This window comes from Lissotriton vulgaris, chromosome 9 (assembly GCF_964263255.1).
Source record: "Lissotriton vulgaris chromosome 9, aLisVul1.2, whole genome shotgun sequence".
NCBI lineage: Eukaryota > Metazoa > Chordata > Amphibia > Caudata > Salamandridae > Lissotriton > Lissotriton vulgaris.
This window is the reverse complement of record NC_141697.1, coordinates 392,790,096-392,811,464: the sequence shown is the minus strand read 5'-3', so window position 1 is coordinate 392,811,464 and position 21,369 is coordinate 392,790,096. Positions and strand designations below refer to the sequence as shown.

The 21,369-nt window shown below is 42.9% G+C and overlaps 1 protein-coding gene across 1 annotated transcript in view; it reads right to left on the bottom strand.

Moving 5' to 3' along the window:
* The window catches only part of LOC147690175 (cholesterol 24-hydroxylase-like), a 471,985-nt gene that overhangs the window by 365,098 nt on the left and 85,518 nt on the right, over window positions 1-21,369 (bottom strand). Inside the window, exon 5 of the mRNA XM_086936649.1 lies at window positions 15,516-15,602. Within this exon, the coding sequence (XP_086792775.1) occupies window positions 15,516-15,602 (87 nt within the window). The remainder of the gene's footprint in view (window positions 1-15,515; window positions 15,603-21,369) is intronic.

Genomic DNA, 21,369 nt, shown 5'->3' with positions numbered 1-21,369 from the left:
CGCGCCCAGGTGCGCGTACCGGGGCGCTGCTATAGATATCTATATTTTTTTTAACCTAAATTACTCAAAATCCACTGGAGCACATATCTTGAGACATAGCAAAGGCACATTGGGCTACCAGTCCCTACAATTTTGCCAAGTTTGGTGGAAATCCATTCAGCCGTTCGGGCTAAAAGTGAGGTTGACCGCCCTAAGGAAATTAACATGGGGAAAACGCGTTTTGGGACCCCCCTTTTATCTCAGCCCCCGCTTGACAAATCCCCCCCAAATTTTCAGGAAAGGACCGGGGCGCCGCGTGGCCATTTTGTTGAAATTTTCAGGCAGATTCGTCAACCGGCGCTAAAGTTATTCCAAATAGAATTTTGAGATTTAACATTGAAAAAAATCCTAGCTATAAATACCTACTGGCGACCGCCAGTAGGTTATATATATATATATATATATATATATATATATATATATATATATATATATTCACTGAAAAAACCGTCTCTTTCCTCGCCTGACTGCCGCTGGGAGAACTCAGGAAGTGGTTTGAGGGTTTCCAGATATATATATATATATATATATATATATATATATATATATATATATATATATATATATATTCACTGAAAAAACCATAGGTTATAGACCATATATAGTTAGGGATTAGCATTTACAAAACCTTAATTTACTCGCACAAAACCATGGAAATTCGCATATATAGTTAATTGCACTAACTATATATCGCGCACCCGCAATCCACTGCTGATGATGTCACATATTACATCATTCATGACATGGTCAGTGACATCACTGATGACATCACTGACGACATCTCAAATGACATCACTGATGACAACATCCAGTGACTGTATGTTTCTGTAAAGTTAAAATATGTCTTACATATTGAAGAATGAGTGGATGTATAAGTGTCTGGATGAAGGATTTAGTAGGTGCAATGGTTTTGTGCGAGTAAATTAAGGTTTTGTAAATGCTAATCCCTAACTATATATGGTCTATAACCTATGGTTTTTTCAGTGAATTTTCAAGGTTTTGTAAATGCTAATTCCTAACTATATATGGTCTATAACCTATGGTTTTTTCAGTGAATTTCAATGGTTTTTTAATAGCAAATATCAAAAGCTGTAAAATGTCAATTACGTGGTAGGTAAAAACATTTTCGTATTTATGCACGCTGATGTGCTTTGAACGCTGCCCCCCCTTCCTCTTTTCTTTTAGGAATATTCTCTCTTTGCAGATAGTGAAGGGTAGGTAACACAGGCCTTTGCCCCCGTTGTAATCCGTCGTGCCTGCTTCCCTCTCCATTTGATTGATTGTTATCCTAGCATTTATTGTTTTGTAATTGGTTCTCTTTGGTTCATTCTCTATTTACAAACAAGCACAGAGTCGCAATACTCTATTTAGTCTTTGCAGATAGTGAAAAATCGTTAAAAAACAAAAGGAATCAAGCAAAATCAGTAGGCCACTAATGGGATCTCTTTTTGACCTCGCTAAAATAGAAACATTATGAACAACCCCTCATGACAAATACGAAACTAGTGAGAGGAACTGAGCTCGACACCCTGATGGCTGCAAGACGGCTCGGCTCCGCCGCCCACCCCACCCAAAATAACGACAAACACTATGCAAATATTATAAATATATACAACACACCAGCAAAGTAACAGGGTAAAACGTTTTATTGAATAACTATTTACATGGCAGCCTGCTGCAACATCGATCCAAACAAGCCTTTGTATTTTGGGCTCAAAATAAACCATCAATAGTAAGATTTTCATAGGTGAGTGTAGGTTCATGGTTTTCCATCCACAGACTAAAAGCCTGGAGTGGGAGTGAAAGAACAATAACTAGGTAAGAAGGAAGGCAGAGGTTGTGGGAAGGACTCTGGATATGGTATGTTGCTTGGTCCCTGAGATGCTTCGATGTCACTGCCTTGCACAAATGGCATTAGTCCTGGATGTTGGGTGCCATCGTTGAGGGTTCGGGGCAGCGCTTGTAACACTGTCTGAAGCTTATTTGCACCTGCTGCAGCTTCACTATTCTCAAAGTAAGTGGGGGCTGTTTGTGGACCTGACTGCATTGGAAAACAATGTGATGCGGTGCCTCCCTGAACCGCTTGATGGAGGCCCCCGAGATAATTTCGCCTGCTCCACACCTTGTCCCACAATCCGTTTGACCTGAAGACACGTCCTGCGGTGCCCTGGTCCGACCATCACATATACCTGCGCCAGGAGACGGCGTGGGGTGCAGTAGAAGGGAGAGGCGGCGCGAACGAGCCTCCCCCACCTCCCCAGGTGGAGGTTTCTCAGCTACACCCCAGCGCTTCACTCGACCAGCTGACTTGCGCCCGGTCTTGCGACACAGTGCCTCGCTCGGCCAGCTGAATTGCGCCTGCTCTTGCTATTACAACGTCTCACCCACCATCCAACGGAATTGCACCCAATCTTGCGGTACAGCGACAGGCGGCTGCTACGGAGCTCACGAAATGGCGGTCCGCTCCACAGACTTGGGCCTGGCCTGCAAAGATGGCTCTGGGCAACCGTGGAACTCGGATGCTTGACTGCTAGGGCATGGGCCCCATTCCCAAAAGAGTCCCCTCAGCCTTGAAGATTCTACAACAGTCAACGGGACCCCAGACTCCCGTAGACTACCGGTGGGGAGCGACTGCCATGATTGCTCGCGGAATGGCCACAACATAGCCATGAGATGGTGGTGCTCTCATGCTAACGCCAGTTTCAGTCTGAAACATCCAGAAACACTGTAGACTACCAATTCGACCAGTTCCGGTGGAGCCCCAATGTGACCCGGTAGAGAAGAACTTGCCCTCCCCTCTTTGATTGATAGTTCTTGTTGCCTGTCCCTTCTCTTGTCATTTAACAGAACTTTTTGGACTGCTGAAACAGGTTGTGTTCCGACCGCTGGTTGGTGGAGACATATTGACTATATTCTGGACCTGCGTTGTCACGTAATGCGTCATATGACGCGCTGCGTTAGCGCACCCGGAAGTGCTCCGGTGCACGAGGCGCAGCTTCCCAGAAACGATCCAGAGTGCGGCCCGCATAACAGGTCATGTGACTTGTTAATAAAACTTTTCATTGGTTCATTTTACTTTTGGTATTCTAATGATGAAAGGCTTGGTCATATGACCTAAAAATAACACTTTTCATTGCTTTCGAACATTTTTTTTCCCAAATAATGAAAGCCTCACCTTTTTTTTTCTCACTCTGACTTGTAAAGCAAAGGATTCTTATCGATCACTTTATGTTGCAGGAGTGGAAAACACAACAGCCCTTGACCATTTATCCTTACTGCGTTCCTGCGTATTATACCTTTTAACCGTCAAGTAATTGGACTGCTTTATTTCACTTGCCTTTTACTGATTCGAAAACAGTGGCTATTATTCAAAACTTTACCAAAAAAGGTACTACTACCATGTTTTGTTTTAAAAACCTTTATTGTGAAAATGTCAGTATACAAATACGGGCCTATAACCACGTGGGCCGGCCACGGAGCAAACTGGAATCGTATATGATGAGGGGACATTTACACTGTAGAAGAACGTAACGGGCGACCCATTAGGTTGCAAGAACTAAGGTGTCTAACATTTGCAGAATCGGTGAACGTACATTTTATAATTAAAGTACGACAGGGCCAGTTATAATAAAATTATCTAGATATACATTTGCAGGCAAGTACCATGGGTGACGTTAATTTGAACTTTCAATAGTACAGTAATCAATAACACATCAGAACTTAATATCAATAGGGATGTCCAAATGTTCAATCAATTCTCGTCCCCGCCTGCCATGTGCTTCAAATTGCATACGTATCTCATGATATCAAGGTTGGGCAACCAGTACACAACAAGGAGTTACGAGTCCCATTTATACCGGCGCCATTTTGGGCTAGGCCGGATAGGTCCAGGATATAGTCAAAATGTCTCCACCAACCAGCGGTCGGACCAGAACCCCTTTCGGCAGTCCAAAAAGGTTCAGTTAAATGACAACAGAAGAAATAGGCAACAAGAACAATCAGTCAAAAGAGGGGACGCTTTCGTGAATGGGGCCCATGCCCGAGCAGGCAGCCGTCCGAGTTCCAAGGTGTCACAGGGCCATTTTAGTGGACCAGGCCCAAATCCAAAGAGCTGGCCACCATTTTGAGAGTCCTGTTGCAGCCGGCTATCACTGCACCACAAGAGTAGCCGCAATTCAGCTAGATGGCGGGTGAGTGACTGTACCGCAAGAGCGGGCGAAACTCAGCTGGATGGCGGGCGAGACGCTGTACGGCAAGAGCGGGCGGAACTCAGCTGGATGGAGGGTGAGGCACTGTGCCGCAAGAGCGGGCAGAACTCAGCTGGAAGGCGAGTGAAACGCTAATAGGCGCCCCACTGCAGATGAGGTGCCTTCACCTGGGGAGGCGGAAGAGGCCAGTTTACGCCGCCTCCCCCCCCCCCCGGGCACCCCACGCCGTCTTTCGGCGCAGCATTGTAGGATGGCCACACCAGTGAAACTTGCTGGACACCACCTCGGTGCCATCTGGATCTCGGCGCGTTGTGCTGCCATTGCCCTACTGTAGCAGCAAGTGCGGGCGCAACTCTGCTGGACGGCGAGTGAAACGATAAGAGGCGCCGCACTGCACATCAGGCGAGAGAGGCCAGTTCGCGCTGCCTCCCCACCCCCCCCCCCCCCCGGGCACCACACACCATCTTTCGGCGCAGCATTGTAGGATGGCCACACCAGTGCGGCAACTTGCTGGACACCACCTCGGTGCCATCCGGATCTCGGCGCGTTGTGCTGCCTTCGGCCTATTCGCACATCGGTCCGCTACTGACGCCGCCTCACAGGCCAACGGATTTTGTAGGCTTTTTATAGCCCAAAGCCGCATAACAGGTCATGTGACTTGCTTATAAAACTTTTCATTGGTTCATTTTACTTTTGGTTTCCTAATGATGAAATGCTTGATCATATGACCTAAAAATAACACTTTTCATTGGATTAAAACAATGAAAGCCCCTCCTTTTTTTTTCTCACTCGGCAATCCAAAAAGGTTCCGTTAGATGACAACAGAGGGGACAGGCAACAAGAACCATCAGTCAAAAGAGGGGAGGGCAAGTTCTTCCCTACCGGGTCACGTTGAGGCTCCACCGGAAGTCATAGAATTGATAGTCTACAGTGTTTCTGGATGTTTCAGACTGAATCTGGCGTCAGCATGAGAGCACCACCATCTCGTAGCTCCGTCGTGGCCATTCCGCAAGCAATCATGGCAGCCGCTCCCCACCGGAAGCCTGCGGGAGTCGGGGGCCCCCAAGACTTTTGTAGAATCTTCAAGGCTGAGGGGACGCGTTCGAGAATGGGGCCCAAGCCCTAGCAGACAAGCGTCCGAGTTCCAAGGTGTCCCAGGGCCATTTTAGTGGACCAGGCCCAAATCCGAAGAGCCGGCCGCCATTTTAAGAGTCCTGTGGCAGCCGCCTATCGCTGCACCGCAAGAGTGGGCGCAATTCAACTAGATGGTGAGCGAGACGCTGTAGCCGCAAGAGCGGGCGGTAAACAGCTGAATGGCGGATGAGGCACAGTGCAGCAAAAGCGGGCGGAAAACCGCTGAATGGCAACTGAAACGCTAAAGGGGCACCCCATTGCAGCAGAGGAGCCTCCACCTGGGGAGGCCCGTTCACGCCGCCTCCCCCTCCCCCCCGGGGCGCCCCACGCCGTTTTTCAGCGCAGCATTGTAGGATGCCAAGACCAGTGCGGCAAGTAAAGGGCATCACCTGGGTGCCGTCCAGATCTCAGCGCGTTGTGCTGCCTTCAGACTATTCGCACAACAGACCGCTACTGACGCCATCTCACAGCAGCCCATTGTTGCTTTGTTTTAAATTTTTATTTTAACGTGTTTACTTTGTTGGAGCGTTGTATATATTTATAAGTTATTAAAGTGTTATAATCCTACTACTTTGTTGGAGTGCTATATATTTTTAATATGACACATAATTGTGAAGACTTTGATGTACAAAAAGGCATCCCTGGAATCTTCCGCTTCAGGCTCGGTCCCACACACCCTCACAGTGAGAATCCCCTCCCCAATCACAATACAGGATCGTGATCAGATAGTAGGAACACGTGTGGTGTGACGGATCTCATGGGGTGGGGGCCTTGATCTACTGTAACTCCTTTGAAGAGGGGTGATTCTTTACAGTTGGGGCCATAAACTATTTCCGCAGGGCTAGGTGATAGCCTGGGACCGGCCTGGACAATCGGATACAGAGGAAGAGGAGTGTCAGAGGGTGCGGTAGTGAATAGGGTGAAAGGGAGGTGTCGGGCGGGCAAGGGTGTGATTCTCAGGGAACAGCAGCGCAGATGGGGAGGTTTATGGCCCATGCATTAGAGAGAGAGCGGGGGTGACCAGTGCATGGGGGAGATGCTTGCGAGGGTGGGGAGCCATGCTGAGGATCGGCGGCATGCAGAGAGTGGGTCTGGTCAAGACATCTAAAATGGCTGCCGTGCACGACAAAAGTGTGGCATTGGAAAAAAAGCAAGATGGCGCAGACAATGTTTATCAATATGGATTAATTTATAACAATTATTTTTAACAATATATTTACTCGCAGTGTCAAAATGCGGTCAACACTTACTGATTTCCTTCGAATCGAACGTTAACAGATGTCACGCAGCAAAAAAAAAAAAAAACGCTTGTGCGCAGCCGCTGGAAGACAAGTATCAACATATATGAGCATCCTCAGCCACCCTCAGAAAACATACGGGGTCAGGATACGTCTCCCGTACCCCCTTATACCCACTTCTCACTTTGTTTTTCCTCCATCTTGTAATTTAATTAAAACGAAACACAAAATGGCGAATTCCAGTTTTGCGACCCGGTTAGCTACCCGTTTCGCAAACCGGGAAGCGCTTCTACCGCAAAAAATCAATTTTTTTTTTATTTGCCCCACGGGACCCTTTAATAACCCCAACATCATTCCTAGGGGGTCAAGAAGGGTCTACCTTGCCTCTTTCATTAAATTCCCCCTTCGTTTTTCTCCTCCTCTTGTCTCTCGATCCTACCGAGAGACAAGATGGCGGCCGTTCCGGACTGTTTAGAATGTTGACAGACACCGGAGAGCCAATCAGCCTCGCTTCGCAAAGTTCCGTTACGTGAAAAGTACGCGAACCGGAGCGCTACCCGGAGCGCTGTCACAGATATATCTGTTTTTTAAAACATTAATTTCTCAAAATCCACTGGAGCACATATATTGAGACCTAGCAAAGGCACATCGGGCTAACAGTCCCTACAATTTTGCCACGTTTCGTGCAAATCCATTCAACCGTTCGAGCTAAAAGTGAGGCCAAACTCCCTATGGAAAAATGAATGGGAAAAACGCGTTTTGGGACCCCCCTTTTTCTCTGCCTCCCCTTGATGAAACCCCCTCAAATTTTCAGGGGCTGCTCAAAAACAAAATGTGCCCTTTTCCTGAAAATTTCAGCCGATTATGTCCACAAACGCCAAAGTTATTAGACATAGAATTTTCAAAAGTCCCATAGAGAAAAAATCCTAACTATATATACCTACTGGCTATCGCCAGTAGGTAATATATATATATATATATATATATATATATATATATAAATATATATACGCTGACGCTCCCACAGCGCTCCGCACAAGCCAGCACTCCCCAGGAGAAGAATAGACACCAAATCCGGTAATGGATGCAGCAGAGTTTTTTAATGTATTTCATTTTCAGTGAATCAGGGGTGCCGCGATCTGACGCGTTTCGGCGATCCTGTCGCCTTGCTCACCAGATGAAAGTGTTTGTAAGTGCATAACATTTAAATTGTGAACCACCAATCAGAGCACTTTTTACCAGATATCACGTGACCATGAGTCATAGCTATTGACATAGAAAACAGACTTAATCATAGTCGACTTTCCTATGGTAGTAGTCGCAATGTGGATAATGTCTGTACAAATACAATAACATTGCATATGAAATATTTTGGGGAAAAACAAAACGATATTTTAGTATGTTTGCCTAAATTAATATCTAAAACAATAAATATTTTGATAATTATCAAAAGCATAACAATACATTGCAATAACTGCTTAATACACTATTGTTTACATCCCAAATATATCTGTGTTGAATTCATAATGTTTTACCATCAAGCTATTTTGTCACATGTATAAAGATCATATAAAATAGTAACCGTACTATTGAAAGTGCTGTTGTGCTAAAAAAAAGTGCAATAAGTGAATGAAGTGCTTAAATAAAAATAAATATTGGGGAATCCCAGCCGGGAACCCCACTCAGGGGAGAGAATCAGCGTTACTTGTTAGATTGTTACTTCATATTGAGAAACATTTGCCAGTAGATATTTTCCAAGAATAAAGTGATCCGTGCATAGCAGCTGGGTAAATACATTTTTGTTCGTGCAAATTACATCTGTGCAAATGAGTGCCAATAAATAGTATAAAACCATAAACTAAAAATTCATGATAATACACACATTCACTAGCGACCAAATGGAGACATAAAATGCTACCATATATACAATATAAAACCGACTGCCAGCTCTGAACTACTCCTCAGGACCATGTCATAAACCTCTGTAAAAACCCACTTACTTTATATTATACATACAATCATAAATAATGATACATGTCCTCACACATATTCAGACCTCGGGGGCTTTTAGTATTGAGTTCTAGAATGTATTTAGTTTCCAGTTGTCTCAGAGCTTTATCTCTATTACGTCCTCTTTTATTTATAGGGACACTGTCAATAACAAAGTAAGATAATACATTCAAATTGTTATCGTGTTCAGACTTAACGTGTCTCGCAACGGGGTATGTTGGGTCCGAATTCACTGTTGCTCGCAAATGTTGTAAAATGCGTGCCTGTACTGGAAGTTTTGTGCTTCCTACATAGCGGAGACCGCATATACATGTCAAGACATACACTGCATAGTCTGTTTTGCAGTTAAAGTTGCCTTTGATCTCAATCAACTCCTCAGAAAAAGCATTTTTGTAGGATTTAGTATTCGCACCAAACTTGCAGGCTCTGCAACTACTACATTTGAAAAAGCCTTTCTTTGTGGAGAACCATACATATTTATTCAGAAGTTCTGGACTGTTTTGTACCAGATCCGATCTCATAGAGTATTCTTTTCGGTAAGTGATACTGGGTGTTACGGGCAAGACTCCCTTAAGAACCCCATCAGTTAAAACAATGGGCCACTGAGCATTAATGATTTTTCTTATGGCATGAGATTGTTTACTGTACGTAGTGATGAACCTACATTGTGAATTGCCATTGCAGCTGACCGGATTTGTATGTATAGCTGAGGTTAGCTCTGTTTCACTACTCTGGATGGTGGCAACTGATTGTAGTAAAGCACGCCTATCCTGTTGGTTGACCTTTTGTAAAGGCAATTTTACTTTACGTGCCCCATATCCACGAGCTAATAGTCTGGCTTTGGCAATTTCCTGTGATTCTTTCCATGCCTTATCCGTACTGCATGCCCTTCTGATTCTCAGAAGTTCTCCATATGGGAGACTCTCTATGGTGTGGCGTGGATGAAAACTAGATGCGTGTAATAGCGTATTACCAGCTGTGGGTTTTTGATATAGACTAGTTTCAATAGCCCCATTATGAATTGAGACCTCAATATCCAAAAAGTTGGTACGTGTGTTGTTGATGTTACTGGTAAAGGTTAAATTGAGATCATTGTTGTTGATGCATTTTACGAAATCATTTGCCTGATCTATATTGCCTTTCTACACGATAAAAACATCATCTATATATCTCCACATGTGTGCAATATGCGCATCGAAAATTGCCCTATGGTGTCTTCTGAGGACATGCTCCTCCCACCAGCCTACATGTACACATGCATAGCTGGGGGAGAAGCATGCCCCCATAGCTACACCTCTCTTTTGTCTATATATTTTGGCATCAAACAGAAATACATTATTCATCAAGCATTTGCGGATCATTTCTATAAGCATTTTGTTGTGTTGGTACATTCCTATCTCTCTCTGATCGAGATAGTATTTAACTGCTCTCAATCCGTCTTCATGCCTGATGCATGTATATAATGCCGTTATATCCAACGTCAAAAACACCATATCATTAGTCCATTGCACAGTGTTTAACTTGTTCAAAAAGTCTCTGGAATCTTGTAGGTATGTAGGTAAGGCTGTGACAAATTCTTGCAGGTAATAGTCAACATACTTGGAGGTGCTTTCAAAACAACTATTAATGGCCGAGATGATGGGTCTGCCTTGCAGTGGGCTCAGTTCTTTATGCACCTTCGGGATTAGGTAAAACAAGGGTAAAACTGGACACTCATTATACAAAAATGTGTATTCATCCTTGGTAATAAAACCTTCCCTCAGCGACTTTGATAAGTCATTTTTGTAGTCATTATTGATTTTCCGTACTGAAATTCCATCACTGCCTTCATAACACTCTATATCTTCTAATTGTCTGAAAGCTTCTGCCCTGTAAAGATCTTTGTCCCACAGGACAATATTGCCCCCCTTATCTGCATTGTTGATAACAACCTTCTTATTGTCCTTTAATTTTTTCATGAGTTGAAAATATTCTTTCGTCTTGCCACTGTTTTTAGGTCTAGATCTGCAAACGTTTCTATATAAACTTTTAAGTTTGTCAGTAATCCTTTCGTGAAAGATATCTAGGGCATCCCTCGGCATAATAGGCACAAAAGTAGATGGTGGCTTAAATGGACTGTTCCCTGGTAGGGAAATATTTATCCCTTCATTTTGTGCGACCTTTTGTGATCCCAGAGTTTCAGTGCAATCATCCCTTAACGTGTGCAATGTTACTAACGTGGGGATCGTACCCGCTGACATGGCTGTCAGTGCTCTGGATGCTGAAGTAGTATCTTTACTTGTGTTGCTGCCCTGATTTTTAATCATAAAAAACTTTCGCAGTTTCAGTTTACGTATAAATTTGTAAACATCCACCCGCGTACGGACAAAACCAAAATTACTTTCTGGGCAGAAACTGAGGCCTAATGTTAACAATTGTTGTTCAGCAGAGTTAAGTTCAATGTCAGTGAGATATATAAGGTTATAGTTATGTTATAGTTAGGTTAGAATGTCAGTTATAACATATCTTTGTAAATTAACAAAACCACTTAAGGTCATCAGTTATAGTTATCTCAAGTGACTATAACTCGTACCCTAAGGTAACTCTAAATCGCACTGCCACCATGCACAGGCTTGTCATCAAGGATGTCATTGCAGTCATGGTATCAATGCTGTCATAGATTATGTCATGAGTGATGTAATATGGGGCGAGGGTGCAAGTTCTAGATATCTTAGGGTGCAAGTTTAGTTACTTGAGCTAACTAATTCTGGTGAATTTCAGTGGTTTTGTTAGTTTAAAACGGTATGTTTTAACCAATATTTTCACCTAACGACAACATCCCTTTAACCCAACATTTTTCAGTGAATTTCGAAGGCTTTCTTTCAATGAAAAGTAAGATATTATTTCCATACCTAAATTTAACATCACTTTAACCTTTGTTTTTTTTTCAGTGAATCTTCAGAGTTTTTAACGTAAAGTGATATCTTAATGACAAACAGAAAGCCAACCCAAAGTTGAGCACATCCTGTGCAACCCCACGTCAAACACAGCCTTCGGCCATGTACATCATAGGGCTAGCTGCGTGACACGACTGGAACCCAATTCCCCACCCAGAATGTCTTGTCCACAGCGGGAAGTTTGGTGCAGGGCCAGGTAAACAAACTCTAATTGGCTCAATTTGCTGAATATAACAATATAAAAAGTGGGCCAATTTGGCTATATGAAGGGGTCAGAATAGCAACATATATAAATCACATGTATTGTCTTTGTCAAGAAATGAGCAATAATTCTAATGAAAGGTATATTTAATTAAATAACAGTTCAATAAAAATGATTGTCATAAAAAATTAATAAAACTCTATTAAAAAAATCAACGTCTTTGAATCCTTTAAAATATTTTTCAAGCTACAAAGTGCAGGCATAAAACTGACCACAAGGGGGCCTGCACTCTAGCTGTACCGCCTAAAGCTCTAGCTAAGAGTGCTTTAAAAAAAAGTTCTCCTAGGGTCATGGATTCAATGACCCAGTTTTATTTACCTTTGTTCGGGGGCTGCCGCACTCCCTGCAGCCCACCCCCTACAACATTAAAAAAAGTTTGGTGGTGCTCCTGGCGCTCATTTATTATTCTTTTTTGTTATATGTATGTATTTCGGGTTCCCTAGTGGTCAACAGGGACACCCAAACCTTTTTTTTGGATGGGTTTTGTGAGGGGTGCACCAGGGCCCCAGCGACCCGCCGGCTCCCCTACCAGCACCCATCCTAGTCAGTATCAGGAGCCAACTCTATTTCTTTGCTACCGCCCAAAGGGGACAGCTTTCCTTCTCTGCTCATGCCAGTCAAGAGAAACGTTGTGTCCCCTACCCTGGAGAGTGCAGGCAGGAACCTAGATTTGTATTCCCTACCTGAACTCTCCTGGGTAGGGAAAAGTGTCGGGGTGATATGGCCCCTTGAACACTGCTGCCATCAGGAGAGATCCCTGGGGCTATAGAATGGCTTGCGGAGGGGATCCCATGCCCCTCTCCTCTATTAAAAATGTATTTGGTCCAGGGTTGGGGTCCCTGGAGCATTTCAATGGCTTAGGGAGGTAGGACTCAAGCCACACTCCAAAAAAGGTATTAGACATTGAAGTCAAAACACCTACCTTGTCTCTTCCTCCTTGGAGTAGGGCAGCTTTCAGCTGCTGCTTGCACTGTTGATGGTACCAATGTCTCCCTACCTGCTTGGAAACTAAAGCAAATGATCTTGGCACAGCGGGCCTGTCCTACCTCTGCTAGCGAGATGGGCTGAACCCTGTTGAGAATCACTGGCCCACCAGTGCTTCGGCATTGGCTCCACTGGTGGAGACTGCACTCTGTCAAGTCCCCTGTGGCCCCTGGGAGGCTTTATTCACCAGCAGTCTCTGTCCACTCCTGCTGCTTCAGAGCTAGGAGTTTGTACTTAAGCTCAATCAGACAGTTACACTCAGGGAACACCTCTGCTTCTTTGCCCTGCATACTAGCTCCATAGATAGCTCCCTCATCTCCTGCAATGGGAGAATTCCTAGCTGGCACGCATCACTCCTTCAACAATGATGTATTCATGATCACTGCTGGCATGTCTTTTACCCACTGGGATACTGAAGCTGGATCCCGGAGCTGGCGAAGGGAGGAAGGCAGGATCAAAGAATGAAGAATTGAAACCAATAAGTTGACTACAAGCACCAGATGTCAGGTTGTGCTCCGCAGAATTCGGTTGATGCAAGCAAGGGTCCACCTCCAGATGTTTCCAACACCCTGATTATTATATACAGGGTATTCGGACCAGCTGGGAAGGAGACTTGAAACAACAAAAGACCATAATATAACCAATGCATAGAATATGTGGCTACTTTCATTTGATCTCACTAAGCTCTTGTATACCTGTTATATAAACGAACTCTGTAGTCAATATGATTTACTCCCAAGACTGTTTTCTACAAGCAATCATAAGACTCTACTCAGGCCATTTTCAGTAACTGGTTCCTATTCATCTTTGATAGGCCTTTCCCTTTCTGTTTTTTGGCCAATGAAATTATATGACAGGATTGTATGATCATCCCCTCTGTACAGAACAAAGCAATTAAAGGTTCATAGTTCAATATGCAGAAATACAAAGTAAGGTGTAATGAAAGCAAAGTTGTTTGGCCAATATTTGGTCAAGTCACCAATTCTTACAACCCTTCCCTTTGTTCTTTAGTGTCATAGAATACTGTAAAGTGTGGCAGCCACCACAGCGCTCAGCTTCTGAATCCTGATTAAAAAAACACACAGTATAAGGTAACGCGTGGCCTCCTACCACCGCGCTCCCATAAATCATCACAAATTATTTCTTCCAAAAGATAAAGCCGGTAACGCATGGCTGCGACTGCCACCGCGTCCCGTTGTATGCCAAAATCCCAAAACAGGTAACTCCACACAGAAAAGACAGCAGCGCGTAGTTTGCTTTCACTACCGCGCTCTGCCTTTAACTTGTTGCACTGCGGACTCTTTAGAAAATAATAACAGAGGAAAAGGGCAGTCCGTGGCGTCCTACCACCACGCTCTGCTATGGACACTCCAACCGTTTCTCTCCTAACCGATCGCAGCAATCACAGAACAGGATGCCAACTTTGGAACCAAACACTCGGGGCAAAGCAAAAATCCTGCTGGCACTCCGACCTTCCACTGCCAGAACCGGAGCCAGGAAGGGAACAAAATTACGCACATCCCCCAATGCGCTACTTCGCCTAAGTACTTCCTCTCCCACAGGATCATGGGGGTTGTAGTTCAAATGTGTGTTAGGCAGGTGAAGTTATGTCAACCCTCACACCAGATTCCCATGATCTAGAACTGTGGACTGCCCTGTAGTAACCAAGCTGAACTCTATTTGGACACACAGCTTCTGCTGGGTGCTCTGCCCCCATGCAGACCTTGGAGGAATGGAGGGCGACTACGGAGGAGGGTCCAGTCATCAGAAAGCTGTCAGTGCTCACAGTCCCATTGACCCATAGACTTCCTCTGCCCCAGATTGCACTAGGAGAACAGAGCAATATCTAGTGGGACAAGTTTCCATTGCTATTGGCAGGAAAAGAACTGAACCCTGGTTTACCCTGAGTTACACTTACTCAAGGCGTTGATCTCCCCAACATTCGTTACAACCATTTCTCTCTTTCTAATATTCGTGAATCTGGCAGCACCCAACCGCTGACCCCTGTGAGATGCAGACCCTAAAGATCTTGGAGAGGTAAACGTAAAGACCTGGTACATACTATAGAGTGTGTTTGAAGTTTCCACAAACAAGCAAGGTTTAGTGGTGGCTCTTCCAACCACTTACGTAGTTCCAACTATTTTGTAGCTGTGCTCTTTCCGGCCAAATTCAATGTTTTTTTTTTTATACATTTTGCATTTTCTTTCTGCTCACAAATTTGGTGGCCATCATGGAGGGGTCTTCCTCTTCTACAATTCACCCTTTAACATACTGCAGAACTCGTATTGAATGTTTTAAAATGCATGATAACTTGTGAATATACTGGTGTTAATTAACTGATCTTTTCTGGTGGCTTACACAGTGGTGATCACTCGGTTTTCACTTGAATAAAATTAAATAAATCCAAGATTAGGAAGATTTGTAAAGGAAAGCTTTGATTGGTGCATGGTGCAAACTGATTAAATCAAATAAGCTAACAACCATAACAATTTCATAATTAAAGATGACAGAATTTGGGCAATATCATACCCTTGCTAATAACCTAAAGTGTGATTTAAGATTGGAAAGACAGATATTTTTTCCCAGTACAATTTACAGTTAGTAATGTTTTCAGAGACAAAACGTTTAAAAAAAATCTGCACATACTTAGTTTTGAATATTCTATAAACAGCTCACGAACAGTAAACGTGTAAGTGTAACTTACGTTCGATTGAATGCAGGGTCCATGATTCTTCTCTGCATGTGCCAATGATCATAATCTCGAGAAGTCAACAAACCATTTCCCAAAAACCTGTTTCAAAAAGAGGGTGCAAAGGAAAAAGTGACCAATATTTCAAAACACATCCTACTGAAATAATTCATTATAATGAAACTAACAAAGTGTAAAGTCCAACATGGTCACCAAGGTATATAGATTATTCATAAACATAGTAGTTTCAGCTACCAACACTCTGTAGTGTTGTTTGAGACACATTTTCATTAACAGAGTGGCATTTGTTTCGCTAATAATTTTGGCCCAATTTTGAGGGGCCAAATCTGTTAGGGAAACTTATATAACAAACGTAATTCTGTCAGCTCTCATGTAAAGATATCAAAAACTTGAAGATAGAAGGATGCCAAAAGTTGCTTTTCCTACTCAAATTAAATAAACACATTTTAGCAAGCATAGAGTAAAGCGCTGTACATTCCAATAACTAACTTGCCATGAAAGTAGTAACTGTCACAATACACCTTGTATTTTTGTGCAAATCTGTTCTATGAAGTCTGAAAGAATTGTATAAAACAAAGAAAAAAATGTTATTTGAGATACAATGATGGGTGTGTTAACAAACCACACAGTTCAGATGGAAGGTAAGAATGTGTGGCCACAAAGAACTACTCACTTTGCCCCCCATGTGCAATGTCTGAGTTCTGCAGATCTGGAAAGAGGCATGCAAATTCCATCATAGAGACAATGCACTAGTGTAATGGGAGCTTAAAGGGTGACAGCAGGGATCACCCTGGGTGAAAATGCCTTTTTCCTTTACAAAACAAATTTGTTCATGATGTCCACAGACCTTAACAGAATATACACAGCAATGACAATTCAAATGTAAATGTAAATGTCCAGTATTAGTAAAGCACGAACAATTACCCGAAGGTGTCAAGGTGATGAGAGCCCTCGGGAAGATTAAGCAGGCTATTGCCCAGAGTCACATGGTGTTGGGCTGATCTGCCGCAGGTGCCAGGGATCGAACCGTGAGCCCCCGGGTTCCAGAGTCAGACTCCCTGGCCGCTGCGCCACACCTCTTCCACGTTCAAACCCACTCATATATATTGAGGGTGGTCAAATGGCAAATTGACAAGTCAACGGTTAAAAGTAATGCCATGTGCCAGAAGCCCTTCGGACATGGAAGATAGTTATGCAAAATGGAGTTTGGGGCATGGACATGGGCTGCAGGGCACAACCAAAGGCCATGCCATCTGCAGAATGCCCATTCGATACTCTGTGTAGTACTTAGTGACATAGTTAGGGATTTGGAACTTTACCATGTGGCAGTTCCATGTTCTCTAGTAGAATGTGAAATTGCCGGGTTGTGTGAGTTGCTGCTTGGCTGTTGTCCTCGGTAGCTCGTTATAGACACCATTACAAATAAAGTCGACAACTGAAGAAATTAAATTTGTTTCAAGTGTGAGTTGTGACATCTTAGTGACAAAGCATTGCAAAAAAAAGAGTTAACTGAAGAAACTTCAAGTTATACAGCTAGATTCATGAAGCATTTTTGCGGACGCAAACGGTGCGAATCGCAGAATTCGGCCGTTTGCACCCGCAAAAATGGCATTTGAAATTCATCATTGGGTCATGTACTCGCAATTTGAGAAATCGCAAAAAATTGTGATTCCTCAAATTGCGATCGCATTTAAGGAATCTCAATTTGAGATTCCTTAAATGCTATTCATGACCCAATAAAAAAAATGCGAATTCGCTATTTTTTCCCGCTATTTACCGCAAAGTCAGACTTCGTGGTAAATAGCGAAAACTGAGAAAAATGCACTTTTGTGCATTTTTCTCAGTTGTATGCTACACACACACATGTCCTTTGGACGTGTGTGTGCGCAACATGAGTCTAATTTACATTTCAGGGGTGCTACAGGGTGTCCTGTGGACACCCCTAGCACCCTTGAAATCGCATCCTTATTTGCGATTAGCAAATTGCTAATCCCAAATAAGGAATAACTCCCCATTCATTCCTATGGGCCTTTAGGCCCATTGAAATGAATGGGGAGTTATTCCTTATTTGCGATTAGTAATTTGCTAATCGCAAATAAGGAATGTCTAGGAATCGCAATTTATTTTGCTATTCCTACATAAATCCCGTTTTGCGAGTCTGTAATAGCGATTCCTTATTATTCGCTATTACAGACTCGCAAAACATGCCGATGATGAATCAGGCTGATAGTTCTTTACATTACGTCGCAAAATAACCTGTTTTATAAAAAAGTATGATTCGGATTCACCTAGTTAAGTTTAGTTGAAGGGACACCATGAAAATAGAAAAACTGCAATATGCAAATTATGGTGAGCTATGTAGTTAGACCATTGCACTTATCATCACCTCACATATGTCACCAAAATATATCTCCAGTGACATCATCATCAATATCCTTGAAGTGTAAAAGTTTAGATTTTTGAAAGATCTTTTGTTTGGAAATATAAAGATTGCTATACTTCTATATGCAAGATTTCCCAAGGTCTATTCAGAGTTAACAACTGTTGTGCAATGTTGTCATCTCCTCGTCCCAATGGCACCAAAAAAGATATTGTGATATGTGACATGAAATTTACAAATAATGTAATGGCTGCCTTAACAAAACTCTCATTTTACTTAAACCAGTCAGATTCATTCAGCTCCTATATGGCTAATACGTTCATGTAAAGGTTGGCAGTAAAGTCACGCGAGGTAAAATGACTTTTTAATTGGGTTTGCAGTAATATACCCTCCTGCCCTCTAATAGAGGTTGTGCCAGCAATAAAAGAGAACTCCTCTAAATTTGCGAAATGAATCCCGATGTCTCCAGCAGCCTCGCAATGCTCACTGAGTTTTGTGTCATGAACAATTTCTTTGTTTGGTTATGCCTCCAAACAAGTTTAAGAAATGGTAGGATCTACTGCTCAACCAAACTGGCCCTAGCCGCCATCCCACGTATCCGCAAGACCATGACTGAAGGTAGATCCTTCTTCTACCTCGCAGCAAAGACCTGGAACACCCAGCCTCTCCACCTCAGGCAATCACCATTAAATCCGTAATTTAGGAAGGGCCTCAAGACCTGGCACTTTATCTGTACCACAGTTCCTTCGACGGATAAGCAACCCCCTCCCCTCCCACCCAGCGAATTGAGGCTTTCACGGGTGAGTAGTCGAACTTTCCAAGTCGTTTGATTGATTTATACTTCTGGTAAAATATCTGTGATTATAGTGATGCAGCTTAAAATTTAGCTCTAGATACACATACCAAGCACAATTCCACAATCTAAAGGCTGGGTCCGGAAGAGTTTCTAGTAGTCTTTTTTGTTTTACCTATGGGTGTTGACTTGAGTGGAGTCACTAAAGCTCATTGCAATAACGACCATCAGATCACAAATGCCCCTGAATATGACTTTCACTTTAATTTTGTTTGCACCAACCCTTCTCCTTTACCAGCTTGGTGGAGGAATCACATGTAAATCTAGACAAGTTTCGAGCTACAGAACCATATTTAAAGATAAAAGGTATCTTTCATGGTGTGAAATCTCTTCTAGATTCAAATGCTGTGTAAAGATTATGTTGTTGTATTTTCCCACTATGGAGGGTGATGTGAAGAGGGTGTAGTGGCAATTAACGATTTTAAAATTGTTGGACCTATAATGAGCATGCATGTCTACCAATTTTCATAGACCTTGCTACATCCTTACAAATGTCTTTCAATGATACATTGCCAAGAATGGCTAATGTAGCCTCTTTCTTTCTTATAGCCTGTGCCTTTTAATATGTAGCTTTTTTTAAGTATCATAACTGAATTGTTTGTGCAATCCATCTTGGAATGGTACCTTTGTTACAGGTAGTCCTAATATTAATAGAGCATGTTTCCCCCAAAAAGCTTAACTTTGCAAATGTTTTCAGTGTCTTGTATATAATACATAAAACTCTTCTAATGTCTACAGAAAGTAACAACCTTTCTGCTGAATTAGGTGGATTCTGAAGGAACAAAGGCAACTGTGTTGATTGATTGACATGAAAACGTTGAATTTGTTACCAAGATTACCTTGTGCTTGTGAACATTCAGGTAGGGATTTTAAACTGTTAGTGTGTGCATATGCAATGGCTACTAATAAGGTTGTTTGTAACATAAGATATTTTAAAATTGCTGTTTATAAAGGTTCAAAGAATGCTTTTATATACAAGCTTATACTAGATGAAAGTTCTGTTGAGGTGGTGGTACCACATGTGGGGTATACACTGCTATAGCCCCTTCAAGAAAGCATTATATAAATGGAATGGAAACAGAATTGTTTTTGAGCCCCTTTTGTAAATGGGTCGAACAGCTGTCTTAAATAGGGTGGAATTACTGTTTCACTAGATAATATCTCTACATTTCCAATCTTCATACACCAAATAATGTATCAGGACCAAATAACTTCACAGCACTTCTTTGTTGATGGCTTCCTTGCATCTTTAATGATAGCCTTATATGTATGTGGTGGAAGGAGATGTGCAAACTCTACAACCGAGGATCCAAGACCCCAGTCGCGCAGTTTGTGGTTCAGCGTGAAATATGCTACCCTGTATTGTAAGTATATTTTATGTGTTGGCAACTTGAAGATGTTTTGGTGAAACATTTGCATTAGATGACTGCTACTAATGTTACTCTTTAATGTACTGAACTGGTTTATTACAGTTTGAAGCAGTAAAATCAGTGGAAATAAGTACGTAAATTTCCTGGGCCAGTTATTGACAGCACATTTCCCTCTGTCTGCTGATGGTAATGCATGGTTGTGATGCTTTGCCTTTTTGCGTTTTCATGTGTTGCAAATAGAGCTATGTCTGGTTTCCCTATGTGTTGTAAATGTGATCTAATTCTGCTTGTTTAAAAATACAGATTCTCGGGGGCGTGGCTTACGCGCTGAAGAGTGATGGCAGATTCTCCGTGAGCTCCGTAGAGCTACAGGACTTTCAACGCCGTATGGACCTCTCTCAGCACCCCTAGGAGCCTGGTTTCTTGCTACCTTGCCGGCGGAATATGGTGCGCTCCTGTTTGCAGCTTCGCTCCATGGTTTTTAGCCGCTTTTGCATCATTTTGGACTATCAGTGATTTCTTCCGTCATCGGACGCGGGCGGCTGCCATTTTGTGCCGCTGAGCCCGCGTCCCCAATCTCTTCACCGCAACGTCATTCTGCAGAGATAATGCTCACTCAACCAACATATATATCGCGTTGCCATCCTCCTTTCATCACCATTTAAGGTATGGCATATATTGCGATATTTTTGCCAGTTTCTCTGTCAGCAGCCTCTATTTTTGTGCCTATTTGAGATTATTGGCCGCCATTTTAGATTTTTGGCGCGAAGGTTCCTGCTATGTTGCCTCTGCTCTGCTCATTTGCTTTTTCTTCATTGGCGCAACCCCTTGTCAAATAATTATTTTTTACAGTCCCTCTTCTAGTCTGAGGTCTTCAGGAGATTGAGACTGTTTTTTCTGTCAGCTATTATCAGAAAAGGTGGTGCCGCCTGCTTTCATTTGTTACGCCTCGCGCTCCACTGATTATCTCTGACTGAGCTTCTCTGTGGTTTCTTTTTTTGTGGAGCCTTATCTACTTCACATTGCCTCAGAGTTTTTTGTGGAGTCCTTGCTTTTATACAGTCCTCAATTCCTCCGCCTTATTTTGGATCTCTCTTAACGTTCTCACGATGTCACATGACGCAAGCACTACGAAGTCTTTACTTACCGGAACAAAACCTAAGCGACAGAAAAAGGACCCGCCTTCCCCCATTCACACCTCTCCAAATCCTATTACGGATTCCATTTTAGAGGAGGTACGGGGTA